Here is a 25067-nt window from a genome sequence, read left to right on the forward strand (position 1 = left end):
TTATTCTTTCTAGATTCTGTCTCTCACAGGTGAAGTGTACCTACTATAAAAATTACAGACCTCTCAATTCTTTGTAGTTGGGAAAACTTGCAAAATCAGCAGTGTATCAAATACTTATTTTCCCCATAGTATGGCTTCTTAGGACATATGGTCATATATTATAGGGGATTCCCCACTGTGAGCCAGAATGGAGAGCTGATCTATGAAAGTGGCTTTAGCTGTCTTTGTATTACACGGATGTCCATTCATCTGAATTATGACCATGTAATACTGCATTTCCATTTTTGCACATGCAGGGGTATGGCTGTCCTTTCTGAGCTGTGCATAAGTTTATATAGCTTTCCATGGGCAGGTGTTTTGAGCAGTCTTGCCAGGATCCTGCTCCGTCCCATCCATTGAGGCCTACTGGCACTTAGAGAGGCAAATGACTAGCGATAGGACTATCCTGACTGGGTACACCTTGTCATGGTGGGATGGTTTTCATGCCTTTTTGATCAAAATAGTGTTAACTAAGTACTCTATGTTTTTTACATGTGCTATTGCTATTTACTCATTTACTTACTGCAGGGTATTTTCTCATTTTGTTTTTATAGAATCATAGGAAAATCATAGAACGTTAGAGTTGGAAGGGACCACCAGGGTCATCGTGTCCAACCCCTTGCTCAATATAGGATTCACTAAACCAGTTTCATTCCATTGCTTCTCGTGTTTCCATGTGCAAATGAGAATAAGGATGATCCCTCTACACTGTGACATCAAGTTAGATATTTGTAGACCGCTATTAAGTCTCCTCTTAGACTTCTTTTTTGCATGCTAAATATTTCCAGATCCTTTAACTGTTCCTTGTAGGACATACTTTGTAGTCCGCTCACCATCCTGGTAGCTCTTCTCTCAACTTCCTCCAGTTTTTCTATGTCTTTTTTAAAATGTATAGAAAGAAACGCAGCACTACTGGACCTGGGTGCTTGAGTTGGGTCCAAAGCCTTGAAATGTCGCGATAACCTCAGCACACCAAATGATATAAAAAGATACTTTTATTCGCAGTCCACAGTAAAGACGTTTCGGTCGACAAGACCTTCATCAGTGTACTGCATGTAAACAAAATGAACAAATATAGAATAGAAACATTATAGTGATTATAAAGTTACAAATTATATATATAGTACATATGAATAGAGGTCTATGTGTCTATGTAACCTTTTGTCCAGCAGATAAAGCAAGAAAACAGGGCAACCTACCAAGTTACTGGGATAGGAGCAGGAGAAGAGAAGGAGATGGGACCCAATTCAGGGATTCCTATGGAAAAAGTACATACTATGAAGTGATGTGGGGTTATAATAGGGTGAGGGCTATAGGGGAGGTAGACATACCGTTTATGCCATTTAGGTTGAGGAGAGGTGCTGCCTAAATCGCGGTATCCACCGCTGGATGTATGCAGGGTGCACGGTAGGGGGACTGGCTATATATATAGGTGGAGAAGAGGAGGGTTTGGCTTCCAGCCAATGAAGGGGATTAAATGTACCGGTAAATCGCGCTCAATGCGGTGACGTCACCGGAAGTGACGTGAAAGAGGGAGGTGCCGGCCTATGATTGGTTCGGCGCCGCGCATGCGCGCGTGCGTGCGTGTCAGCCGACGTGTAGGTGCGTTCCAGGGACCAGGAAGTGGTTTCTGTATCGGAGTGATGTGTTCCACTGCCGGAAAAGAGAGGCAAGGAGCGTTCCACCATCAGGAGAGGGGCTTGCAGAGTGCAGGAGGGAATAGGAGAATGAGGATGAGTATGGATCCTTCATCTGTAATATGAAATAAAGCGTCAAATCAAGTTATAAGACACAGTACAGTCAAAACACCTGGGAATACTGCTATGATATCCTTGTACAGCCAGTCACCATATTATAAATAAACATGCAAGAATCTAGGTCCTTATAATGAATGGTATATGAAAATCAGATTCCGGGTATTAACTCCTTGTAGAGTGAGAGGGATATACATACATAAACCTAGGTCCCTATTGGGACAAATTGGGATCAGGTAGGTTTAAATGAATGAGTGAAGGTCATAGTCCTTGTTAAGTCCTTTGGGATGAAGGGACTGTAGTTCATGAATCCAGAATGCCTCTCTCTGCTTGAGGGTCTGGATTCGATTACCCCCACGGCGGGGCGGTCTGATTTGCTCAATAACCTGAAACCACAATTGGGACACATTGTGTCCTGCTGCTGTGAAGTGTTGGGGGAGAGGTAGAAGTAAATTTTTACATCTGATGGTAGATTTGTGTTTTGAGATTCTGTCTTTAATGGGTTGGGTCGTTTCCCCCACGTAGACAAGGCCGCAAGGGCATTTAACTAGGTATACGACAAAATTAGTGTCACAGGTGTAGTAATCCTTGATTGTATATTTCCTGCCTGTTTGGGGATGATGAATGGTATCACCTCTAAGGATGTTATGGCACTGATGGCAATGGAGGCATGGGAAGGTTCCTTTCTTAGGAGTTTGTAGAAATCTTTGGCTGGGACCGAGGGACGTTGTCCCTATGTCAGCCCGGACTAGTGAGTCTCTGATATTTGGTGCTCTTTTGAAGCATGGTAGGAAGGGTTGATGAAAGGATTTGATGGTGGGGTAACCTGTTTGGAGAATATTCCAATGTTTGCGTATCGTACGGTGTATAGTGTAAGCTAGGGGGTGATATGTATGGACAAATGGAATGCGATCAGATGTGTCTGGTCGTGGTTGTGTGCGGTTGTGCTGTGACTCACGTAGAAGATACTGAGGGTATCCTCTTTCTTCAAATTTCCGTGTCATTTCTTGTACTCTGACTTCACGTAGTGCTGTATCTGTCACAATGCGTTCAACCCTTTGGAATTGCGATTTGGGGATAGCATGTTTCATAGGGGTTGGGTGGTTGCTTGAGAAATGTAGAAGTGTGTTGCGATCTGTGGGTTTCTTGTAGATGTCAGTGGTCAGTAGTCCTGAACCATCTTTGATAACTAAAGTATCTAGAAAGTTGATCTGATGTGGGTGATGGTTCAGGGTGAAATGTAGACCAGGGCAGGTGGTGTTGAGAGATCTGAAAAATTCATCTAATGTGTCCTGGGAACCTGTCCAGATGCAGAAGATGTCGTCTATGTAACGCTTCCATAAAATGGAATGTTCTTGAAACAGTTGATTCTTATATACAAACTGTGTCTCAAAGGTGGACATGTAACAGTTTGCGTAAGGGGGGGCTACATTTGAGCCCATCGCGGTCCCCTTAGTCTGTACGTAAAATGTATCTTGGAAGAGGAAGTAATTGTGTGTCAGAACTATTGTTAATAGTTCGATGGATAGATCAATTATTGATGGATTGGTGTTTGAGTCCTTCAGCATTTGTGTAACTGCTTGGATACCCCGGTCATGGGGAATCGAGGTATAGAGACTTGTGACATCTAGGGACACTAAGATGGCTTCTGGAGGAACTTGTTTAAGTGTTTTCATAATCTCTAGAAAGGCACCTGTGTCTAATAGATAAGATGGACTTTTTTGGGTAAGTGGTGTAAGAATCTTTTCTAAGAAAATTGCCAGAGGTGATAGAATGGAATCCGTGGAGGCCACAATAGGGCGCCCAGGGGGTTGGGAAAGACTTTTGTGGATTTTGGGTAGGACATAGAATACCGGTATGATTGGATGTGGATTGATTAGGTACTCGTACGTTTTCAAGTCAATCACATTGGCTGTCAAAAACCGTTGTAGTGTCGAGATAATGAGTGTTTGTGTTTTTGTAGTCGGGTCCGTAGAGAGTTTGCGGTATGTGGACTCATCGCTAAGTTGTCTCAAAATTTCTGTGATGTAATCGCACTTGTTCATGACTACTATCGCTCCACCTTTGTCAGCTGGCTTTATAATTAAATCTTTGTCCTCTTGCAGGCTTCGTAGGGCCTGTCGATCAAGGGGAGAGAGATTGGTCTGGTAATGTGCCCTGCCCTTATCGATATTGGAGCGTAATTTTTGAAACGCCCCATCCACGAATCCTATAAAGGTTTCAAGTGGATGTGTGCCTCGAGGAGGCCTATATTTGCTCTTAGAGCGGAGACCTAAGTCTTGGGCTGTGATATCGGCCATGATTACTGGGGGGAGTGACGCTGAAAGGATTATTGGCAAAATGGGTTTTCAAGCGTAGGGTACGGTAAAAGCGTTGTAGTTCCATATCTAATTTAAAGGTGTTATATTTGTATGTGGGGCAGAAAGAGAGTCCCTTTTGTAAAACTGAAGTTTGTGCAACGCTGAGAGTTTTGGAAGAAATATTTACCACCAGTTGTGGGTCTGCGATCGGGTGATTCGTGTGGAGTCCAGATTTCCTCTTGTTCCTGTTGCCTCGCCTCGTCTTCTTCTGTTTGGTCGTCTTCGTGTTTGGCCTAAAAAAGGAACAGACTGAATAGTAGGATGTCTTTGGTCCATGTCGGACCCGGAGGATGAATAGTCGGTTGATGACTTGGCTGTGCGGTGGGTATATCTGTTTGTAGAGGGATTGTCCCGCCATCTGTATACTCGGTTCTGTTCGTAGTCCTCAAGATCTCTTGCAAATTTATTCCTCTTTCTTGTTTCGGTATCACGCTTGTGTAGATCGATATTGGTCTGGATTTTGCTTTGAAGTGCCTGGAAGTCTTCAGGGCTAATCGATGTGGTCAGTTGGGATTCGATGTTCTTGATCTGTTCCTTCGTCGTGGTGATTGCCTTATGTAAAAAGTCCACTGTTAGTAGCATCAAATCAAAAGAGCATTTATTAAGGATGAGTTCAAATTTACTACGATAATCGGGGATGTCAGAAAAGAGAGTAGGACGGATTGGTACCCTCAATCCCCTAGGGATCCTCTGGACTCTTAAATACTCTGTGAGTGTTGCGCAGTGTAACTCAATGTTAGTGAGATGTCTGGTTCTTTTTCCAAGTCCCGCCCACGTGTTTCACTGGGTGGTACCCTAAGGAACTCGCTGGAAAGGTTGGTTTGGGCAATAATGCTTGACGCTTCATCTGCGTTTTTTAAAATGTAGTGTCCAGAACTGGACATAGTATTCCAGATGAGGTCTGACCAAGGAGGAGTAGAGGGGGATAATTTCTTCACGTCATCTATACTCTATGCTTCTCTTAATACATCCCAGAACTGTGCTTGCCTTTTTTTGCTGCTGCATCACATTGTTGACTCATGTGCAGTGTGTGATCTATTAGTATACCCAAGTTTTTTTCACACGAGCTGTTGCCTAGTTCTATTCCTCCCATTCCGTAGATGTAATTTTCATTTACAAAAAAGGTTGTGTTTGTTAATAGCCAAATTGTGAACGTAAACCACCACGTTGAACTTGTACTAATATGTGCTCCAGCTTATGTCTTTTGTATCTCCATAGTTGGCCATAGCTGGCTATGCAAAATTAGCTGATAGCTGCAGCGGGCTCACAGAAAGAAAAAATATACAAGGAGTGTCAAAAGTTAATCAGTAAATCAGATATGTTTTAAAAGGATTTATTGTATCTTTTTCAAGATATGTTTCATAAATACAGGACGACATATCACAAATAAATAATTTAAGACGAAAAAATAATGCAAAAAGTCCCTCCAAAAATAATTGGAATAGCGATTTGAGTAAGAAAAATAGCTCAAATCAAAAAGAATAGCACCTAGAAAGTCCCTAGTAGGCCCTAGGTAGTTACTATTGCTGCCTAAGCTAAGGGAGTTGGCACGCTAGTTAATGTACGTGAGAGACAAGCTGTAATAAGTGGTCACCACTCTGCATCAACTCACTACATACCAAAACTATTTATACTCGGAGGATAACCAATAAAAATCCAGCAGAAACACTAAAAAGGCTATACACAAATCAGCGCTGGGTATGCCAAAAAGTGTACAGTATATATGGCCATATCCCGCCTGCTCTGCTGATAAATAGTAGTAGTCCGACCATTAAATACTAAGTCTAATAAATACAAATCACCAAGTAGTTATCATAAAAACTGGCTTGAACAGTGTCAGAACAAGATTATAACAAAAAGATAAAATATTACCAAATAAATAAGGTAATATAAAATAAATAACAGACTCCAGTATTGACAGGCACGTAGACAATGTGGTAATATTTATTCATCCTGTCCATTATTATCTTGTCCAAATATATAAAATACCACCCAGTTCTAAAGTGTGAGATAATATATAATAAATAGCAAGTGATAAAGTGCAAATCTATTGTGTCAGTACACAGATGAAGATAAATAAAAGAAAACATTTTGGAAAAAATAAATGATGTGAAACAAAGATCATTCAATTAACAATCCCATGAATCCAATGAATGGGCTGCCAAAATGTTTAGTGAGCCAGGGAGGACAAGCAGAACCAGAAGGTGGTAATGCAGAGCAAGGATGGAACCCCACACATATTCCCATCTCGATAGTGGCTTCCTCACAGGTTAAGTATCTACCTGAAAACAATACTGGTTTATATAATAGCAAGAAAAAGGAGGAGACACCAGTGGGACCTGTGTCAATTGAAAGAATAGGAATTGATGAGGATTTATGGTGATTGCACAGAAGGCGAAATGACCTTACTTTGACCACCTCAATTATCTCCTAGAGGCCAATGAACTTGGATCCCAACTTAACAGAGGGGACCTTGTGTTTGACATTTCTGGTGAATAACCACGCACTGTCTCCAACAGCAAAACTTAGACCATCCATGCGCCTCTTATTAGCAGAATAGGTCTGTCTACTCTATGCCCTTCTCAGGTTTTCTCTGAATTCACACCAGACAAGCTTCAAATTGTCTATGAATTTACTAGTCTCTTGAGTGTCAACTTAAGAGGTCATAGAGGAACCAAAACATGGATGATACCCAAGATTACAAAAGAACTGATATGTTTTAATGGATTCTTGATATTTATTATTAATGGCAAAACTTAGCTAACGGCAACTGTTCTACCCAGTCAGAATGATGGTCAGAGACATAACACCAAAGAAATTTCTTGAGTGTTTGGTTGGCACATTCAGTCTGACCAATGGTCTCTGGCTAATAAGTTGATGAAAATGACAATTCAATATTAATCTAACTACAGAACGTCCTCCAGAACTTAGAAACAAACTTAGTTGCTCCAATGCAGTGATGTCAAACTTAAACACACAGAGGGCCAAAATGAAAAAATTGGACAAAGTAGCGGGCCAACCAGTATAATGGGCCCCACATAGTCCTCCATACAGAATAATGGGCCTCACATAGTCCTCCATACAGAATAATGGGCCTCACATTGTCCACCATACAGAATAATGGCCCTGCATAGGGGTGGCGGTTTTGGTGCGGGGGGGGCAAATATAACCACCCTGTGGGCCAGATTTGGCCCACGGGACGGAGTTTGAAATGTGTGATCTAATGGGAACAATATTTTCTGGTATCCCTTGTAAACGCACAATGTGTTTGATAAACAATTTGCATAAGGTTTTAGAGTTAGGCAGCCCAGACAAAAGGAACAAAACAACACCGTTTGCTAAATCTGTCTACTACTATCCAAATAACAGTCTTCCCTTCTGAGGGTGGAAAATCAGTAATCAAGTCCATGGAGGACTTTTTGGAGTGGGTAAGGACTGAAGAAGTCCAGAGAGATGAATTTGGGGCAGTTTAATTTGGGCACAAATTTTGCAAGCATTAACACACTCTCGAATGACAGTTGACCACCAAAAAATTCCTTGTTATTAGTTGGATTGGGTTGTTAATCACAGGGTGACTTGCAAGGACAGAATCATGAAACTTATGGAGTATTTGTAGACAAAACTGGGGAGGAGCAAATAATTTTTGTAAAGGTGTATGGTAAGGGCCTAATAATTGATTTTTATGTATCTCCTCAATAAAATCTTGAGAAACCGGGGTCACAATTATACGCTTAGCCAGAAGAGGGACTTGTTCTGAGCCCTCGATTTGGGATGGGCAGAAACCTCAGGAGAGAGCATTGGCTTTAAAGTTTTTTTCACTACATTTAAATTTCTCTGCAAAAAATAAACATAGATAACAACAACTTTCTTACAGGAAATTAATCCAAAGAAAGAAATTAGTATATTAGATTATAAAAATTAAGTTTTATTTGAACAGTCATGATTAAAAACATAATAAAAATCCAGAAGCTTCAAATACTTGGCGGGTATCGTCAGTACAAACATGGATCCAAGCTCCATTAGGGAAATGATATGAGGTAAGTAAATAATGTTTAGGATAGGATATGTACACATATACACATGCACAAAGTGGCTGCATTAAACCAGTAATAAAATATGCACACAATGTATAGTATATATGCGGTTGATTAAATAGCACACTTAGATCTCAGAAGACCAAATCCTATGAAAGTGCAGTGATATACAGTACAGACCAAAAGTTTGGACACACCTTCTCATTTAAAGATTTTTCTGTATTTTCATGACTATGAAGGCATCAGAACTATGAATTAACACATGTGGAATTATATACTTAACAAAAAAGTGTGAAACAACTGAAAATATGTCTTATATTCTAGGTTCTTCAAAGTAGCCACCTTTTGCTTTGATGACTGCTTTGCACACTCTTGGCATTCTCTTGATGAGCTTCAAGAGGTAGTCACCGGAAATGGTCTTCCAACAATCTTGAAGGAGTTCCCAGAGAGGCTTAGCACTTGTTGGCCCTTTTGCCTTCACTCTGCGGTCCAGCTCACCCCAAACCATCTCGATTGGGTTCAGGTCTGGTGACTGTGGAGGCCAGGTCATCTGGCGTAGCCCCCCATCACTCTCCCCCTTGGTCAAATAGCCCTTACACAGCCTGGAGGTGTGTTTGGGGTCATTGTCCTGTTGAAAAATAAATGATGGTCCAACTAAACGCAAACCGGATGGAATAGCATGCCGCTGCAAGATGCTGTGGTAGCCATGCTGGTTCAGTATGCCTTCAATTTTGAATAAATCCCCAACAGTGTCACCAGCAAAGCACCCCCACACCATCACACCTCCTCCTCCATGCTTCACGGTGGGAACCAGGCATGTAGAGTCCATCCGTTCACCTTTTCTGCGTCGCACAAAGACACGGTGGTTGGAACCAAAGATCTCAAATTTGGACTCATCAGACCAAAGCACAGATTTCCACTGGTCTAATGTCCATTCCTTGTGTTCTTTAGCCCAAACAAGTCTCTTCTGCTTGTTGCCTGTCCTTAGCAGTGGTTTCCTAGCAGCTATTTTACCATGAAGGCCTGCTGCACAAAGTCTCCTCTTAACAGTTGTTGTAGAGATGTGTCTGCTGCTAGAACTCTGTGTGGTATTGACCTGGTCGCTAATCTGAGCTGCTGTTAACCTGCGATTTCTGAGGCTGGTGACTCGGATAAACTTATCCTCAGAAGCAGCGGTGACTCTTGGTCTTCATTTCTTGGGGCGGTCCTCATGTGAGACAGTTTCTTTGTAACGCTTGATGGATTTTGCAACTGCACTTGGGGACACTTTCAAAGTTTTCCCAATTTTTCGCACTGACTGACCTTCATTTCTTAAAGTAATGATGGCCACTCGTTTTTCTTTACTTAGCTGCTTTTTTCTTGCCATAATACAAATTCTAACAGTCTATTCAGTAGGACTATCAGCTGTGTATCCACCTGACTTCGGCACAACACAACTGATGGTCCCAACCCCATTTATAAGGCAAGAAATCCCACTTATTAAACCTGACAGGGCACACCTGTGAAGTGAAGACCATTTCCGGTGGCTACCTCTTGAAGCTCATCAAGAGAATGCCAAGAGAGTGCAAAGCAGTCATCAAAGCAAAAGGTGGCTACTTTGAAGAACCTAGAATATAAGACATATTTTCAGTTGTTTCACACTTTTTTGTTAAGTATATAATTCCACATGTGGTAATTCATAGTTTTGATGCCTTCAGTGTGAATGTACAATTTTCATAGTCATGAAAATACAGAAAAATCTTTAAATGAGAAGGTGTGTCCAAACTTTTGGTCTGTACTGTACATCCCCTTGTACAATATACTCAGTATATAGGGATAAGTCAGAATAATCATTACCTGGCAGAGTAAATATGTGAACCACAGGAAGACCCGACGCGTGTTTAGTCAACCTTCTTCAGGGAATCCTCAATTGTTCTGAGTCCTCGATTTGGGATGGGCAGAAACTTTGGGAGAGAGCATAGACTTTCAAGTTTTTTTTCACTGCACTTAAATTTCTCTACAAAAATAAAACCTAGAGAAAAATAAACCCCATCTAGCTTGCCTAGGATTTAGTTTTCTGGCTGATTCAAGATATGTAAGATTTTTGTGGTCCATGATAACAGTAATATTTTTTTTGGCACCTTCAAGGAAGTGGCGCCATTCCTCAAAGACCCATTGCCAACAATTCACAATTGGCGAAATCATAATTTTTTTCAACAGAGAGTTGAGTGAGAGACGGTGAACCCTGTGACAACAGTGCTCCCACTCCAATCTCTGAGACATCAACCTCCACTACAAAATTATGTCAAGATCAGGCTGGACCAATAAGATCAGGTGAGAAACGCTCTTTTAACTCAGTGAAGGCACATATGGCACCAGGCTTCCAATTAGCTACATCTGCCCCCTTCTTAGTCAAGTCATTCAATTATATGGTAATCTTGGAAACATTTTTAATAAATTTGCGATAGTAGTTGGCAAACTCAAGGAAATGTTGCAAGGACTTCAGAGACTTGGGTTATACCTACTCCTTAACAGCTTGGACCTTAAAGGAGTCTATTCAGAAACCTTTAGAGTACAAGATATAGCACAGGAAATCTACTTGTTGAACCAAGAACACACATTTTTCAAGTTTAGCAAATAAAAAATTGTCTTTGGCGTATAGTACATACCTGTAGAATGTGTGATTTAATATCAGATGAATAAACCAAGATATTATCCAGGTAGACAAACACATATTGACCAGTTATACAGTTGTGCTCAAAAGTTCACATACCCCGGAATAATTTTTCCTTTCTTGGTGAAACCATTTATTGTCAAACTACTGTGTGTTTTCTCTTTTTAAATCTTAATGACAACCAAAAACATCCAAATGACCCTGATCAAAAGTTCACATACCCTGGTGATTTTGGCCTGATAACATGCACAGAATTTGACACAAATGGGTTTGAATGACTACAAATGGTAACATCCTCACCTGTGACTTGTTTGTTTGTAATCAGTGTGTGCATAAAAGTGGAGTGAGTTTCTGGGATCCAGACAGACTCTTGCATCTTTCATCCAGCCAATGAGGTTTCTGGATTGTGAGTCATGGGGAAAGCAAAAGAATTGTCAACGGATCTACGGGAAAAGGTAGTTGAACTGTATAACACAGGAAAGGGATACAAAAAAATATCCATGGAATCGATAATGCCAGTGAGCAGCGTTCAAACTGTGATTAACAAATGGAAAATCAGGGGCTCTGTAAAAACCAAACCACGGTCAGGTAGACCTACAAAAATTTAGGCCACAACTGCCAGGAAAATTGTTCGGGATGCAAAGAAAAATCCACAAATACCATCAGCCGAAGTTCAGGACTTTCTGAAAACTAGCGGTGTGGCTGTTTCAAGATGCACAATAAGGAGGCCATTACTACGCAAATGCCACAAAGTATCTCGCCTACAATACAACCAAACAGCACAGAGACAAGCCTCAAAACTTCTGGAACAAGATAATTTGGAGTGATGAGACCAAAATTTAACTTTTTGGCCACAACCATAAACATTACATTTGGAGAGAGGTCAACAAGGTCTATGATGAAAGAGGATATTTTGGGGATGTGTGAGCTACAAAGTCACAGGAAACTTGGTAAAAGTTGAAGGAAAGATGAATGCAGCACGTTATCAGCAAATACTGGAGGCAAATTTGCACTCATAAGCCTGGAAGCTGTGCATGGGACGTACTTGGACATTCCAACAGTTGACCTGTCATTTTGTTACAGCAGAACAAAGTGAAGGTTCTGGAGTGGCCATCTCAGTCTCTTGACCTCAATATCATTGAACCACTCTGGAGAGATCTCAAGCGCGCAGTTCATGCTAGACAGCCCAGGAATTTACAGGAACTGGATGCTTTTAGCCAAGAAGAATGGGCAGATTTACCATCTGAGAAATTAAAGAACCACATCCACAACTACCACAAAAGACTTCAAGCTGTAATTGATGTTAGAGGGGGCAATACACAATATTAAGAACTGGGGCATGTGAACTTCTGATCAAGGTCATTTGGATGTTTTTGGTTGTCATTAAGATTTAAAAAGAGAAAACACAATAGTTTGACAATAAATGGCTTCAGCCAACCAATAACCATGAGTGGAGAAAATTTTTTTTTGCTATCATTTATATTCTTTGAAACAAAGCCAAGAAAGGAAAAATTCTGCCGGGGTATGTATTGTGAGCACAACTGTATATCTAAATATGTCATTAACAACATTTTGAAAAACAGCCAGCGCATTACTTAGACCAAAAGGCATCACAAGATACTCATAGTTACCCTCAGGTACAGTACAGACCAAAAGTTTGGACACACGTTCTCATTTAAAGATTTTTCTGTATTTTCATGACTTTGAAAATTGTACATTCACACTGAAGGCATCAAAACTATGAATTAACACATGTGGAATTATACTTAACAAAAAGGTGTGAAACAACTGAAAATATGTCTTATATTCTAGGTTCTTCAAAGTAGCCACCTTTTGCTTTGATGATTGCTTTGCACACTCTTGTCATTCTCTTGATGAGCTTCAAGAGGTAGTAACCGGAAATGGTTTTCATTTCACAGGTGTGCCCTGTCAGGTTTAATAAGTGGGATTTCTTGCCTTATAAATGGGGTTGGGACCATCAATTGTGTTGTGCAGATGTCAGATGGATACACAGCTGATAGTCCTACTGAATAGACTGATAGAATTTGTATTATGGCAAGAAAAAAGCAGCTAAGTAAAGAAAAACGAGTGGCCATCATTACTTTAAGAAATGAAGGTCAGTCAGTGCGAAAAATTGGGAAAACTTTGAAAGTGTCCCCAAGTGCAGTTGCAAAAACCATCAAGTGCTACAAAGAAACTGTCTCACATGAGGACCGCCCCAGGAAAGGAAGACCAAGAGTCACCTCTGCTTCTGAGGATAAGTTTATCCAAGTCACCAGCCTCAGAAATCACAGGTTAACAGCAGCTCAGATTAGAGACCAGGTCAATGCAACACAGAGTTCTAGCAGCAGACACATCTCCACAACAACTGTTAAGAGGAGACTTTGTGCAGCAGGCCTTCATGGTAAAATAGCAGCTAGGAAACCACTGCTAAGGACAGGCAACAAGCAGAAGAGACTTGTTTGGGCTAAAGAACACAAGGAATGGACATTAGACCAGTGGAAATCTGTGCTTTGGTCTGATGAGTCCAAATTTGAGATCTTTGGTTCCAACCACCGTGTCTTTGTGCGACGCAGAAAAGGTGAAAGGATGGACTCTACATGCCTGGTTCCCACCGTGAAGCATGGAGGAGGAGGTGTGATGGTGTGGGGGTGCTTTGCTGGTGACACTGTTGGGGATTTATTCAAAATTGAAGACATACTGAACTAGCATGGCTAACACAGCATCTTGCAGCGGCATGCTATTACATCCGGTTTGCGTTTAGTTGGACCATCATTTATTTTTTGAACAGGACAATGACCCCAAACACACCTCCAGGCTGTGTAAGGGCTATTTGACCAAGAAGGAGAGTGATGGGGTGCTACGCCAGCTGACCTGGCCTCCACAGACACCAGACCTGAACCCAATCAAAATGGTTTGGGGTGAGCTGGACCGCAAAGTGAAGGCAAAAGGGCCAACAAGTGCTAAGCATCTCTGGGAACTCCTTCAAGATTGTTGGAAGACCATTTCCAGTTACTACCTCTTGAAGCTCATCAAGAGAATGCCAAGAGTGTGCAAAGCAGTCATCAAAGCAAAAGGTGGCTACTTTGAAGAACCTAGAATATAAGACATATTTTCAGTTGTTTCACACTTTTTTTGTTAAGTATATAATTCCACATGTGTTAATTTATAGTTTTGATGCCTTCAGTGTGAATGTACAATTTTCATAGTTATGAAAATACAGAAAAAAATTTAAATGAGAATGTGTGTCCAAACTTTTGGTCTGTACTGTATATAATATATAATATATAATGTAATCAGTGAGGTCAACATACCCAACGCCGTGGCGGAAAATGTGATTCATAGAGTAAAGAAAGGTCAGAATACAATGGACCTAAAAGAAGTCAAGGTAGGCTGGTGCCCAACCATCATCCCTGCAAACCAAATGGCGGGGGTGAGGTGTGGAGTCCAGGTAGAACCAGGATGAAAAGTTCAGAAAAGACTGTTCGTGCCAAAAGAATCCTCAGAACTTCCGGAAGGCCTAGTTCAAGGTGAGACTGTGCTTATGACTCCTACTGGTGGGTTTGCTCGAGTGACAGTACCGGTGATGAATACTACGAAACACGAAATTAGACTGGATCCAAAGACTGTGTTAAGTCACATTGAAATCGTTAAAACGGTATATCCAGCCAGTGTGAGACCCGCCCAGGGGTCTACCGTGAATTGAGTCTCCCCACCAAGGAACAGGAGTTGCCCAGGGGAGGAAATTACACGACCCACGTCAGTGTTCTTGGATCCCCCAGTATCCCTGGAACACTTGTGTGCTGAAGATATAGCGGTAGCAAAACAGATGCTGAGAGAAGAGTGTCATGCGTTCTCTAAAGATGACTCTGATTTAAGCTGTATCCCGTCTTTGCAATTGGAAATCAATTTGAAAGACTCGACCCCTGTAACCAGAAGTTACATGTCTGTGCCGAAACCATTACACCGTGAAGTGAAAGAGTATTTACAAGATCTAATCAACAGAGGTTTGGTCCAAAAGTCGAAGTCGTCTTATTCCTCTCCTATTGTTTGTGTTAGGAAGAAGGACGGTACGTTGAAACTCTGCTGTGACTACCGGGAACTAAACCGAAAGTCAAGTACCTGATCGGCACCCTATACCAAAGATTCAAGATATGCTGGATAGCCTATCAGGAAGTACCTGGTTCTCTGTCCTCGATCAGGGTAAAGCATACCATCAAGGGTTTGTTGAAGAGTGCAGTAGACCCTTGACAGCATTCATCACACCGTGGGGGTTATATGAGTAGATCCGCATACTGTTTGGGCTCAGATCAGCTCCAGCAGAATTCCAGAGGAGCATGGAGACATGTTTAGAAGGATTTAGGGACGATATCTGCCAGCCGTACTTGGATGACAATGTGATACACAGCAAAACCTTCCGGTAGCATATTGAACATGTGAGGACCGTATTACAGCGGTATCAACAGCATGGAGTTAAGTTGACCACAATGAAGTGTGAACTGTTCAAAAGGCAAGTCTGATTTCTAGGGAAAATTGTGTCTGGAGAGGAATATACCATGGACCCAGCAGAAATCGCTCCGGTACTGGTCTTAAAAGACAAGCGGTCCTCTACTGTCGGGGAGTTGAGGCAGATATTAGGATTCCTCTCCCACTATCGTACTTACGTTTGGAACTTCTCCAAGATTGCCGCCCCACTATACCTCCTCATGGGGGGGGGGGACAAAGTCAACAACACCCACGGAGAAAAAGAAGAACGCGGGTAGGACCGAACTTAAAAAAAACAACGCCGTTTTGTCTCATCAGCCCATTCTCTGGACAGCAGACCACCAGGAGGTATTGGAAGAACTAGTAGACTACCTGGTAAAACTACCCATCTTGGGATACCTTGATTTCAACTTACCGTTTGTTCTTCATTGTGAAGGTTCTCAAGTTGGATTGGGAGCTGCCCTGTATCAGCATCAAGATGGAAAATTGAGAGCCATCGGTTACGGTTCTAGAACGTTGACGCCGAGAAGAATTACCATCTACATTCCAGAAAATTGGAGTTCCTGGCATTGAAATGGGCTATCTGTGAACGATTTAGAGATTATCTCTACTACAGCAAAGAGTTTAAGGTATACACTGACAACAACCCTTTGACCTATGTCCTCACTACAGCCAAACTGAATGCTACGGGTCAGAGATGGGTAGCTAAACTAGCTGACTTCAATTTCAGCATCAAGTACAGGCCAGGAAAATGAAATGCGGATGCTGACGGATTGTCGAGAATGCCACTAGAGCCTGAGGAGTTCAGGCAAGAATGTTCGGAGGAAGTCAGTCTGGAAGCAATTGAGAGCACTACCCAAGCAGTACAAGCTTATCAAGAGGAAGACATACCATTGTGGTGTCCGTTGACGGTTGAAACCACCATAAAAGCAAGAGAACAAGATCACCCCCTGTCTATTCAACAACTACCAAAAGGAAAAATCCATAGAGCACAACGGGAAGATCAGATAATTGGTAGAATACTACTTTATTTGGACCAAAATCGGTTTCCAAGTAAATGGGAGAGAGACAATGAGTCACCAGCAGTATCTGTTTTAGTTAAAGAATGGACAAAGCTCTACCTCAGTGAAGACAGTATCCTGTATTGTAAAGGAGGTCAAAACCGGCAGTTGGTACTACCCAGAGTATTCCGTAGGTTGGTCTTCAAAGAACTCCATGAAAACATGGGACACCTGGGAGTGGAAAGGACAACAAACTTGATCTGTGAACGTTTCTTCTGGCCATACATGCAGAGAGATATTGAGAGGTACGTGACCAGGGAGTGTGGGTGACTGAAAGATAAACGTCCCAACACATCAACCCAGGCACCTACGGGCAACTTCCAAACTACGTATCTGTTTGAGATGGTCTCAATAGACTTTCTACATCTCGAGACGTGCAAGGGTGGTTACAAATACATCTTGGTGGTGATAGACCATTTTACTCTATTTGCTCAAGCATATGCCACCACCAATAAAATGGGTCAAACAGCGGCAGAGAAGATCTTCAATGATTTTCCTTTGAGGTTTGGGTTCCCTACGAGGTTACACCAAGACCAAAGAAGAGAATTTGAGAACCAGCTCTTTGTCAGCTAGGAAAGTACTGTAGGATTCAGAGATCCCACACAACTCCCTATCACCCAGAGGGTAATGGACAAGTGGAACGTTTTAACCAGACATTACTGTCGATGTTGCGCACTGTAACAGCTGATGAGAAGAATGACTGGAAGAGTTCTCTGTCAAAAGTGGTACATGCCCATAACTGTACAAAGAGCGATGCAATGGGTTACTCACCCTTCTTTCTATTGTATGGACGATCGCCAAGACTGCCAATCGACATCATGTTCGATACTCCGGTGTCAGAGTCTTACAGAACGTATCCAGAGTACGTTCGTAAATGGAAGGAACGGATGGCAGAGGCATACAACATAGCGTCCAAAGTGGTTACGCAAGGACAGAGCAAGAGCACGGAGTACTATGATCGAAAATTTTATGGAGCAGAATTGGCATCGGGAAGCCAGTTGCTAGTCAAGAACGTACGTGAGAAAGGTGGTCCAGGAAAACTTTGTTCATACTGGGAAGACAAAGTGTATGTGGTCGTAAGGAGGAAAGCCGATGACAGCCCAGTGTATGAAATCCAATTCCCAGAAGTATACCGACATTGTCCGAGATCGACTAAGGGACCACCACAGACTGAAGCTCTGAAGTTGGATAGTGACCTTGAAAGTTCAGATGGAAGAAGAACACACCGTTGTATTTCTCGGACCGGCAAGAAGAGGGATGTACCATCCTCAGGAGAGTGAACTAAATCCCAAGGCTGCAGAGTTTGTACCAAGGAGTACAGATGAAGTCCAAAAGTCCAATTCAGATCTGATGATCGAACAACGGTCACTGAAAAGACCGATCGACACTTAGGAGTAGCAGAATTACCAGACCAGGTGGAAACAGACAATTCAAGAGACGTACAGGAACTTACAGAGACAGTTCCAAGATCATCTGTGGAAGTACGAGAAATGAGTGCGGCAGAAGAAACTCCTGCAACCGAGGAACCCGTGGTATCTGAGGAACAACCTACCAAGAGGATGTCGACTCGAGAAGTGAGGAGGCCTGTGATGTTGACGTATGAGGCACTTGGTGAACCGAGCCAAGCGCCAAGGACTGTCGATTGGAAACAGGTATCTCTGCCTACGGATCAGGTAAGCTCATTTGAGTGGTATTCACCACCAAGAGACAGTATGGACAATGTTACCTGGTGGAAAGACTTGTTTTGACCTAGTGAGAGAGAAAGCTAGTTGAAGATGTACGAAAAGCTTCAGTGGAAGAGATTCTCTTTGTTTTAATTGTGTGTTTCTTACAGGAGTTCTACAAGCAAAAGGTCGTAAGAATAGGTTGTTACCAATTTCACAATGCCAATTTGTATATAAAGTTATTCAACTTTTAGCACGGTCTCAGAATTGGTCAGATTGACCAATTAAGATGAATGTTGAGGACGACATTCAAAAAAGAGGGAAGAGTGTGACATGCAGAAGTAGTGCTGTTGCTTCAAAAGCATCCAGCAACTAGAGGGGTTAACACAGTCACAGGAGACAGGGAGTGGTTAGCAGGGGGATTGTGGGGGAGTTGTTTACTGTTCTGGCTGGAGCCATAGAGAAGATGGTGTGTGATCTGTATCTCACAGAAGACAAGGGAACAGAATTCAGGTCAGGAGGGAAGCTAAGCACAGGTCAGACATACTCCCTGAGCTAACAGTGTGGAGTATTATCGGGCAGAAAGATAAGGACTGGAAGGAATCGTGTCATGGAGATCATCTCCCTCATCAAACCCTCCCCCCCTCCATTTCCATGCAGGATAAAGAATGCTGTGTACTAGTGAGTCCTTGTGAAGGAAAAGCCTGCTGTTTACGCATAGAAGTGTGCTGCTAAGAGATCTATTCTGTGCTGAATTATGCTACTGAAGAGACTGACATCACTGTGCCTGCTTTATGAGACTGTACTGTAATGAAAATTGTTGCTGTAATATCCCTGAATTGCACTGGCCATTGTTAAACTGTTGAAAAAGACTCTTGTCAGATGTGTCTGGTCAGCAACTGAATCTATCGTGTGCCTGAGAGAAGCTGCAGCCTATGGTCGCCCTGAGTAACGGTTCCCCCAGGATTTCAATGAATTCATGAAACCTGTCTCGCCCTATCTGAATCTAGCGGCCTGCGTGTAACATATGTAAAATGCTGTCTTCCACTCGTCGCCTTCTCTTATGTGGATTAGGTTATACGCACCCCTGATATCAAGCTTTTTGTGGATCATTTCTCATCTTGACCGTGTTAGAAAGGTGCTGCTGTATTCTACAAAATTAATGCATAATTTATTACATAAACCAAAGGACAGTTGCAGGTAAGTGTGTAAACCACATTGCCTGTGTGACAGTTACTATACGACAGTGACAGTTATGGCCTCTAGTCTTGGTTCACTCAGAAGGATTTTCCACTTTTTGTGTAAAAATTGTCCCTCTATTGGTGATGAGGTTAATCCCATGATGGTCTTTTTTTAGGTCTGTTTTAATAGTTCCCTTCTGTTCCTGCCCAAAGACTGTTGGAAAGCCATCACTGTAATTATGTGAGTTTATCTCCAGACCTTGAACTTTGCAGTTGCATCTCAAAGGGGAGAACTGACTTTTAGGAGTGCGGTTTCGTAGTGATGTAGATTCTTACAGGACATATTTTGGCGAAAATGCGTAGCATTAAGCCAGTCTTTTGTAATATAGATCTTCAGGTCCAAGAAGTCGAAGATGAAGATGAAAAATGAGAGGTGAGATGTTTAAATTCCAAGGAATGGTGTTCAAATAAGAAATGAAGGTCAAGCAATCAGACTCTGGACCCTGACAGAAAAACAGTATGTCATCAAGATAGCAAAACCATTTAATGACATGAAATCAAGGCAATGTGTACACGTACTGTATGATTCCTCCCACCAAGCGAAACCAAAAAAAGGTTGGCGTGGGAAGGAGTGCTATGGTTAATGTACATGGCGCCCTCACTCCATATCACCTGGACCCTTGTTTTCCCCAGAATTCTCTAAACTGCACAAGAGCCCCCTAATATACTAAGCCCTCCAATTAAAAAAATAAAAAGTAATCCAAACCTATCCATGCTGTTAAAGTAGCTGCTGTTTAATATCACCACAAAAGCTGGCTGACAAAGATAGAGTTTAATGATAGGAATACTTACTCAGATGGAAAAGACAGGATTGTTAACAGCATATATACTGTAGATTTGGGCCACTATTTTTGGAGGACCTGTTGTGTTATATATTTTTTTGTGCATTTTAGGGAATTTTTGACCAAACAATGGTCCAGCCGAAGTAGAGAGGAGGGTGGTCATGTACCTTAACTAGTGTATCAACCCCTGCGGCTCAGGCAGTGAATGTACCTACCTAGGGCCTACTAGGGACTTTCTAGGTGTTTTTCTTTTTTGGATGAACTATTTTACTTTCAACCACTTTTTTCCAGTTATAGGAGGATTTATGATCCCACTTTTTGCATGATTTTTTATGTCCCAAATATTAATTTGTGAAGTGTCGTTTGTAGGCTGTATTTTTCAAGATATAGTTAATAAATTTATATTTTAAGTGGATTACCGCAGCTGCTTATAACCTCTTTACGTGAACACCAGTTGACCATGGCAGGTCCGGCAGCTGGAACCACCCAGCAGATGCCTTGGCTTTGCTGCAATTCTCCATTCATGTGGGTCCAGGGCAGAAGATAGGTTTGGTCTATTTCTCTTAAATCTCAAGAGAGGTGAAGAAAACAAAAACAAAGAAAAAGAAAGGTCTTACTGGAAACCAATCTCAAGTTTGACTTAGGAAAATTGAGATGATGAAAGGTTTTCAACATGAACAATTAAAAATCAATTTTGTAATTAGAAATGTAATACTGTAAATGGGACCGGTTAATGTTATTGTGAATGTAAAAAGCGGACATATAATTACAGTTTTACGATAACATTACAGATCCCAGGGCAGACATCTGTCTTTTCTCCTGTGTTGTAGATTTACACTCATGTTCCATTTATTACCTTTTGCAACTCCATCTTCAAGAGATGTTTTGACAGTGACCTATAAAATACATGGCATGTTTTAGAAGCCATGTTCTGGTAAGGACTCTGGGTATGAAATGTCAGTTTGAACCGGCTAAAAGAGCAGATTTGACCTGAAACCAAAAGAATGCATTGTAATTCTTCGCAGCCCAGGGACCTCTTTTATGTTGCAAGATTAACCCTGCGTACATAGGACTAATATTGTTTCTGTTGGAGAGATTTGCAGTCACAAAGTTTTTGTGTATGGACAAATAATAAATAGATTCTATAATTATATTTGTTTTATTTCATCCTTTCATACATTAGGACTGTTATGACATTATTTTATCTACAGCTTTCAGAAAACTATGATAAATACTTTAGATGGAAAAATTGATGCTAGCAAAATAGTTTAGCCATTTGTCCTAAACTTGGGGGGGGGGGGGGTTCAAATTGCAGCTAGAAATCTAAATAAATTCTTGCTCTCTCCCATTGCAGGCATCACATGGCCCTGTATAAAGCTGACCATACTATTAATGGCTTAGAAAGATTCTTTTGGACTCTACCATAAACATGCATGGTTATTTTAAAGGGGACAATAGGAAAAAGGAGATGCCAGACCCCTCGGGTTATTGTACACTCACTTATTTTTTCAGGAAATCCACATGTACATTCGCAGCAATAGACTGACTCAGATCCTATTTTTTGTACTAAAGCATTAAATGAGAATGTGCTAAGGTTATTGTGAAGGGAGATACAGATATAGATTGTGATTTGAAAAATAAAATAAAAATGCCAATTTTTAAAAAAAAATACATATTATACAAAGACATTATTAAAAGTCATTTTTGAGGATTCATTACATTTAGTGTGGGGTGTTAATTAAGGGAAACATACAGTATCTGCGTGTAATCACTGAATAGTGAACCTTCTTTGTGTACTACAATAGTTATTGTTAACCTCTTAAATGCTGTTGTCAATCTCTGACATTGTTAACACTAGGACTACTGGACTCGTGACCCCGCCTAGAACTACTGAAAGGAGTCATTTTGACTCCTTGCTTGTTTTTGTTTATTTTTAGAGTTTTATTTGTGGTTATTTATTAATAATTATATTTTTTGTAATGTATTATTATTGTGAGATCCAACAGTAATGCTTTTGATTGTTTTTTTTCTGCTTTTCTTATTTTTCTACAGAAAATAACAATAATTATAATAGACGTTTTTCAAACATTTTTTTTTATTCAAGTGCACACATATAAACAACAACTGAAGAACAAAAAGCAGAGAAAATGTAGGTGGAGGAGCATAAAAATGAAAATATGGCGCAGAATTCACCTTCTAAACATTTGGTGTTTCGCATTTTAGGCATTGCCTTTGATTTATGGCAGTACATTGCCCACACAAAGACTTACCACAAGTCTTACAATTTCCGACAGATCTATTTTTCTTGCACTTTTCTTTGATCTGGCAAAATTTTGTTTGAACCATCACTTCTGAGCATGTAGAAACTTGGGACGTGGAACCCTTTTCCCTATCTGTGACATAAGGACCACTCAACTCTCTCACAAGCGTTTGCAAAAATGCCTTGCGTGACATTTTTTGGTGGGTAATCTCCTTGAATATTATCCATGCATTTATACCCGCAAAGTCTAAGGCATTTTCAAATGCATGAACAGGCCATCTCCTTGTGCATGTTCGTGTGGTATATTTTCGTGCCATCTGATCCACTACATCTACTCCATATTTTGTTTCATTGTAAAACTTTACCGTTTCTGGAGTTTTTTTAGCGGAATCAGACGCAACAACAACATCTGGATGGACGGAACTCAAAATGACAACATTTTTGTTGGGCTTTCCTTGATATACTGTAAGTGTAAAATTGTCTTCATTTCTAAACACTTTAGTGTTGTACAATTCCTCTTTCATGGATTTTATTTCTTTAGGCACTTCTCGCCTTATCTTGTTCAGTGTTCCCACGATGGTTGTTCCTTTGCTTTTTAGCTGTTTAGCTAATTTTACTGAAGTAAAATAATTATCGGTTGTAACATTGCGACCTTTTTTCAAAAACGGGTCCAATAACTTCATTACCACATGGTCAGCTAAACGGTCCTCAGCACGGCGTGTGTCATCTTTGCCTAGATAAGGGAAGCCATTTGCCAGATATTTGCTCCTCTTATCAACAGCTAGCCAATATTTGTGGCCATATTTATCTGGTTTGAAGGCATGTACTGCGTGAATGGACACCTAGTTTTGCTTGGGAAAAGTTGCTCATCCACCGTTATGTATGGGCCAGGTTTGTAACACGCAATACAATTTTCAATAAACCTGTCCCACACAGTAGAAAATAAAGCAAACTTGTCCGTTTGCAGTCTCTCCGATCGAGTAGATTTCTCATCAAATCTGAGAAACCTCATAATTTCAACAAAGCGGTCCCTAGACATTGTCGCTTTGCAAAACGGTATTCCCCAGTCATTACACCAAATACTGCTAATCGAGTGACGGTTCATGCCAGATATTCCACGAGCATAGAATATCGCAATGAATGCATCTAGCTCCTCATCAGATAGAGTAAACTGTAAATTATTGTTCCTGCATGCTTCTGCAAGCGTACAGTTCTTTATATGTGTCAATATATATGACTCAAAAAATAAACGCCATGCGCTCAAAGGACTATCGATAATGATATTTCTTCTGGCGTATCCTGTAGGGCCAGGTGCTTCTCGAAGAATATTTTGGCTGTCACGCCTACCAGGCAAGTGTTCTCCAATTTCAACAGGTTTCCATTGAATACCATCCGCTGAAACTAGTATTCCTTCAGATTCGCCTTCTCTGGTGTTTGTTGTTGCATTACCTTCGCCGCCATCGTTATCTGTTGTTCTTTCATTTCTGGGACGTTTTGCTGATTTTTTCTGTCCACGACCAGGAGGATGGTCACGAGGCAACATAACTGCATGAGCCCGATCCCCAGTTGATGTGCTTGGAATATCTGTAAAAAAGTTGATGAATATTTAGAATTTTTGTTTTGTAAGGGTCCGTGCACACTGGCTGGATTAGCGGCGCAATATCCGACCGGATATTCTCACCACAATCCGGCCCGTACCTGCCTGCTCAGGTACAGAGCGGAGTTTCATACCTGAAGCTCCGCTCCGAACCCCGGGCTGGAGCCGCTGTCTGGGACGGAGCCGTGCTCGCGCGTAAGCAAGCGCTGCTCTGTCCCTGACAGCGGCTCCAGCCCAGGGTTTGGAGCGGAGCTTCAGGCATGAGCGGGCAGGTACGGCCTATATTGCGGCAAGAATATCCAGATGGCTATTCAGCCAGAATTCTGCTAGTGTGCACAGGCCCTAACTCAGTGTGTGGAAGAACAAATAAATACACATAACTACTTACCTTCTGGATTTGTTCCTTCTGAGTCTTCAGATTCACTTGATATGTTCTGAGGAATGAAATCTTCATCACTGTCAGAATCAAATGCATGTTCCTGCAATTCGGATTCCGATTCATCCTCCGGTATGGATTGCAAAGTAGCCAGAATATCCTGAGGCTTTATCAAACGTCTTCTCTCCATATTCCTCACAAATTCCATAATTCTATATAGTTCCCTGCTGAAAAATAGAAATGAAATGAAAACTAAAAGAAATAATAACTGTTCTGCCACCTTCAAAAGTAGGTGGGCTGAATCAGTTGACAGACAGCTAAACTATTTCATAACAATTCATACCTGTATGAGTCTTCAGAGCTCGTATGTCTGCGTCTGTTCTCTTTGTCTCTTCAGCTGAACTGAAAGTAAAGTTACTATCCAGAATACTGTCTCCTGCTAGGACCTTAGAAAAACACCACCCTTCATTAGCATAAGATAAGAGCCTAGAGTAAACAAGATATTTTGTTCAGCATTACACAGTAATACAAGCAGGTAAAACACAAGGAAAATGTGAAAAGTTGACATGTAAATTGAACTACATCTATATGAACATCAGGGTAAATAAGACAGAGTGAAAAAATTATGCACAAAACTTTATAGCAACATTTAGTGACAAAAGGACCTCAAAATATAGTAGGGAGTCAAAATGACTCCCTTCAGTAGTTCTTGGTAAATTTTGAAAAAAATGCGCAAATTTTTCACCAAAATTATTTATTCT

At 41.2% G+C, this 25067-nt stretch overlaps 1 protein-coding gene across 1 annotated transcript; it reads right to left on the bottom strand.

Annotated features, from left to right (window-relative positions):
- Positions 1–4052: 4052 nt before the first annotated feature.
- LOC141258520 (uncharacterized) lies at positions 4053–24761 on the bottom strand. The gene is made up of 8 exons (XM_073673506.1): positions 24650–24761; positions 24319–24533; positions 23243–23917; positions 20493–20642; positions 15741–15787; positions 4520–4705; positions 4281–4386; positions 4053–4180 (listed from the first exon to the last, which is right to left on the bottom strand). Exons 2-8 carry the CDS (start codon positions 24512–24514, stop codon positions 4053–4055), a joined length of 1488 nt encoding a protein of 495 aa, XP_073529607.1. The 5' UTR covers positions 24515–24533; positions 24650–24761.
- Between the last annotated feature and the right edge of the window lie 306 nt (positions 24762–25067).

The sequence above is a fragment of the Phyllobates terribilis genome, unplaced genomic scaffold, assembly GCF_046119375.1.
Source record: "Phyllobates terribilis strain yellow unplaced genomic scaffold, ASM4611937v1 Scaffold_3__8_contigs__length_932513732, whole genome shotgun sequence".
Classification (NCBI taxonomy): Eukaryota; Metazoa; Chordata; class Amphibia; order Anura; family Dendrobatidae; genus Phyllobates; species Phyllobates terribilis.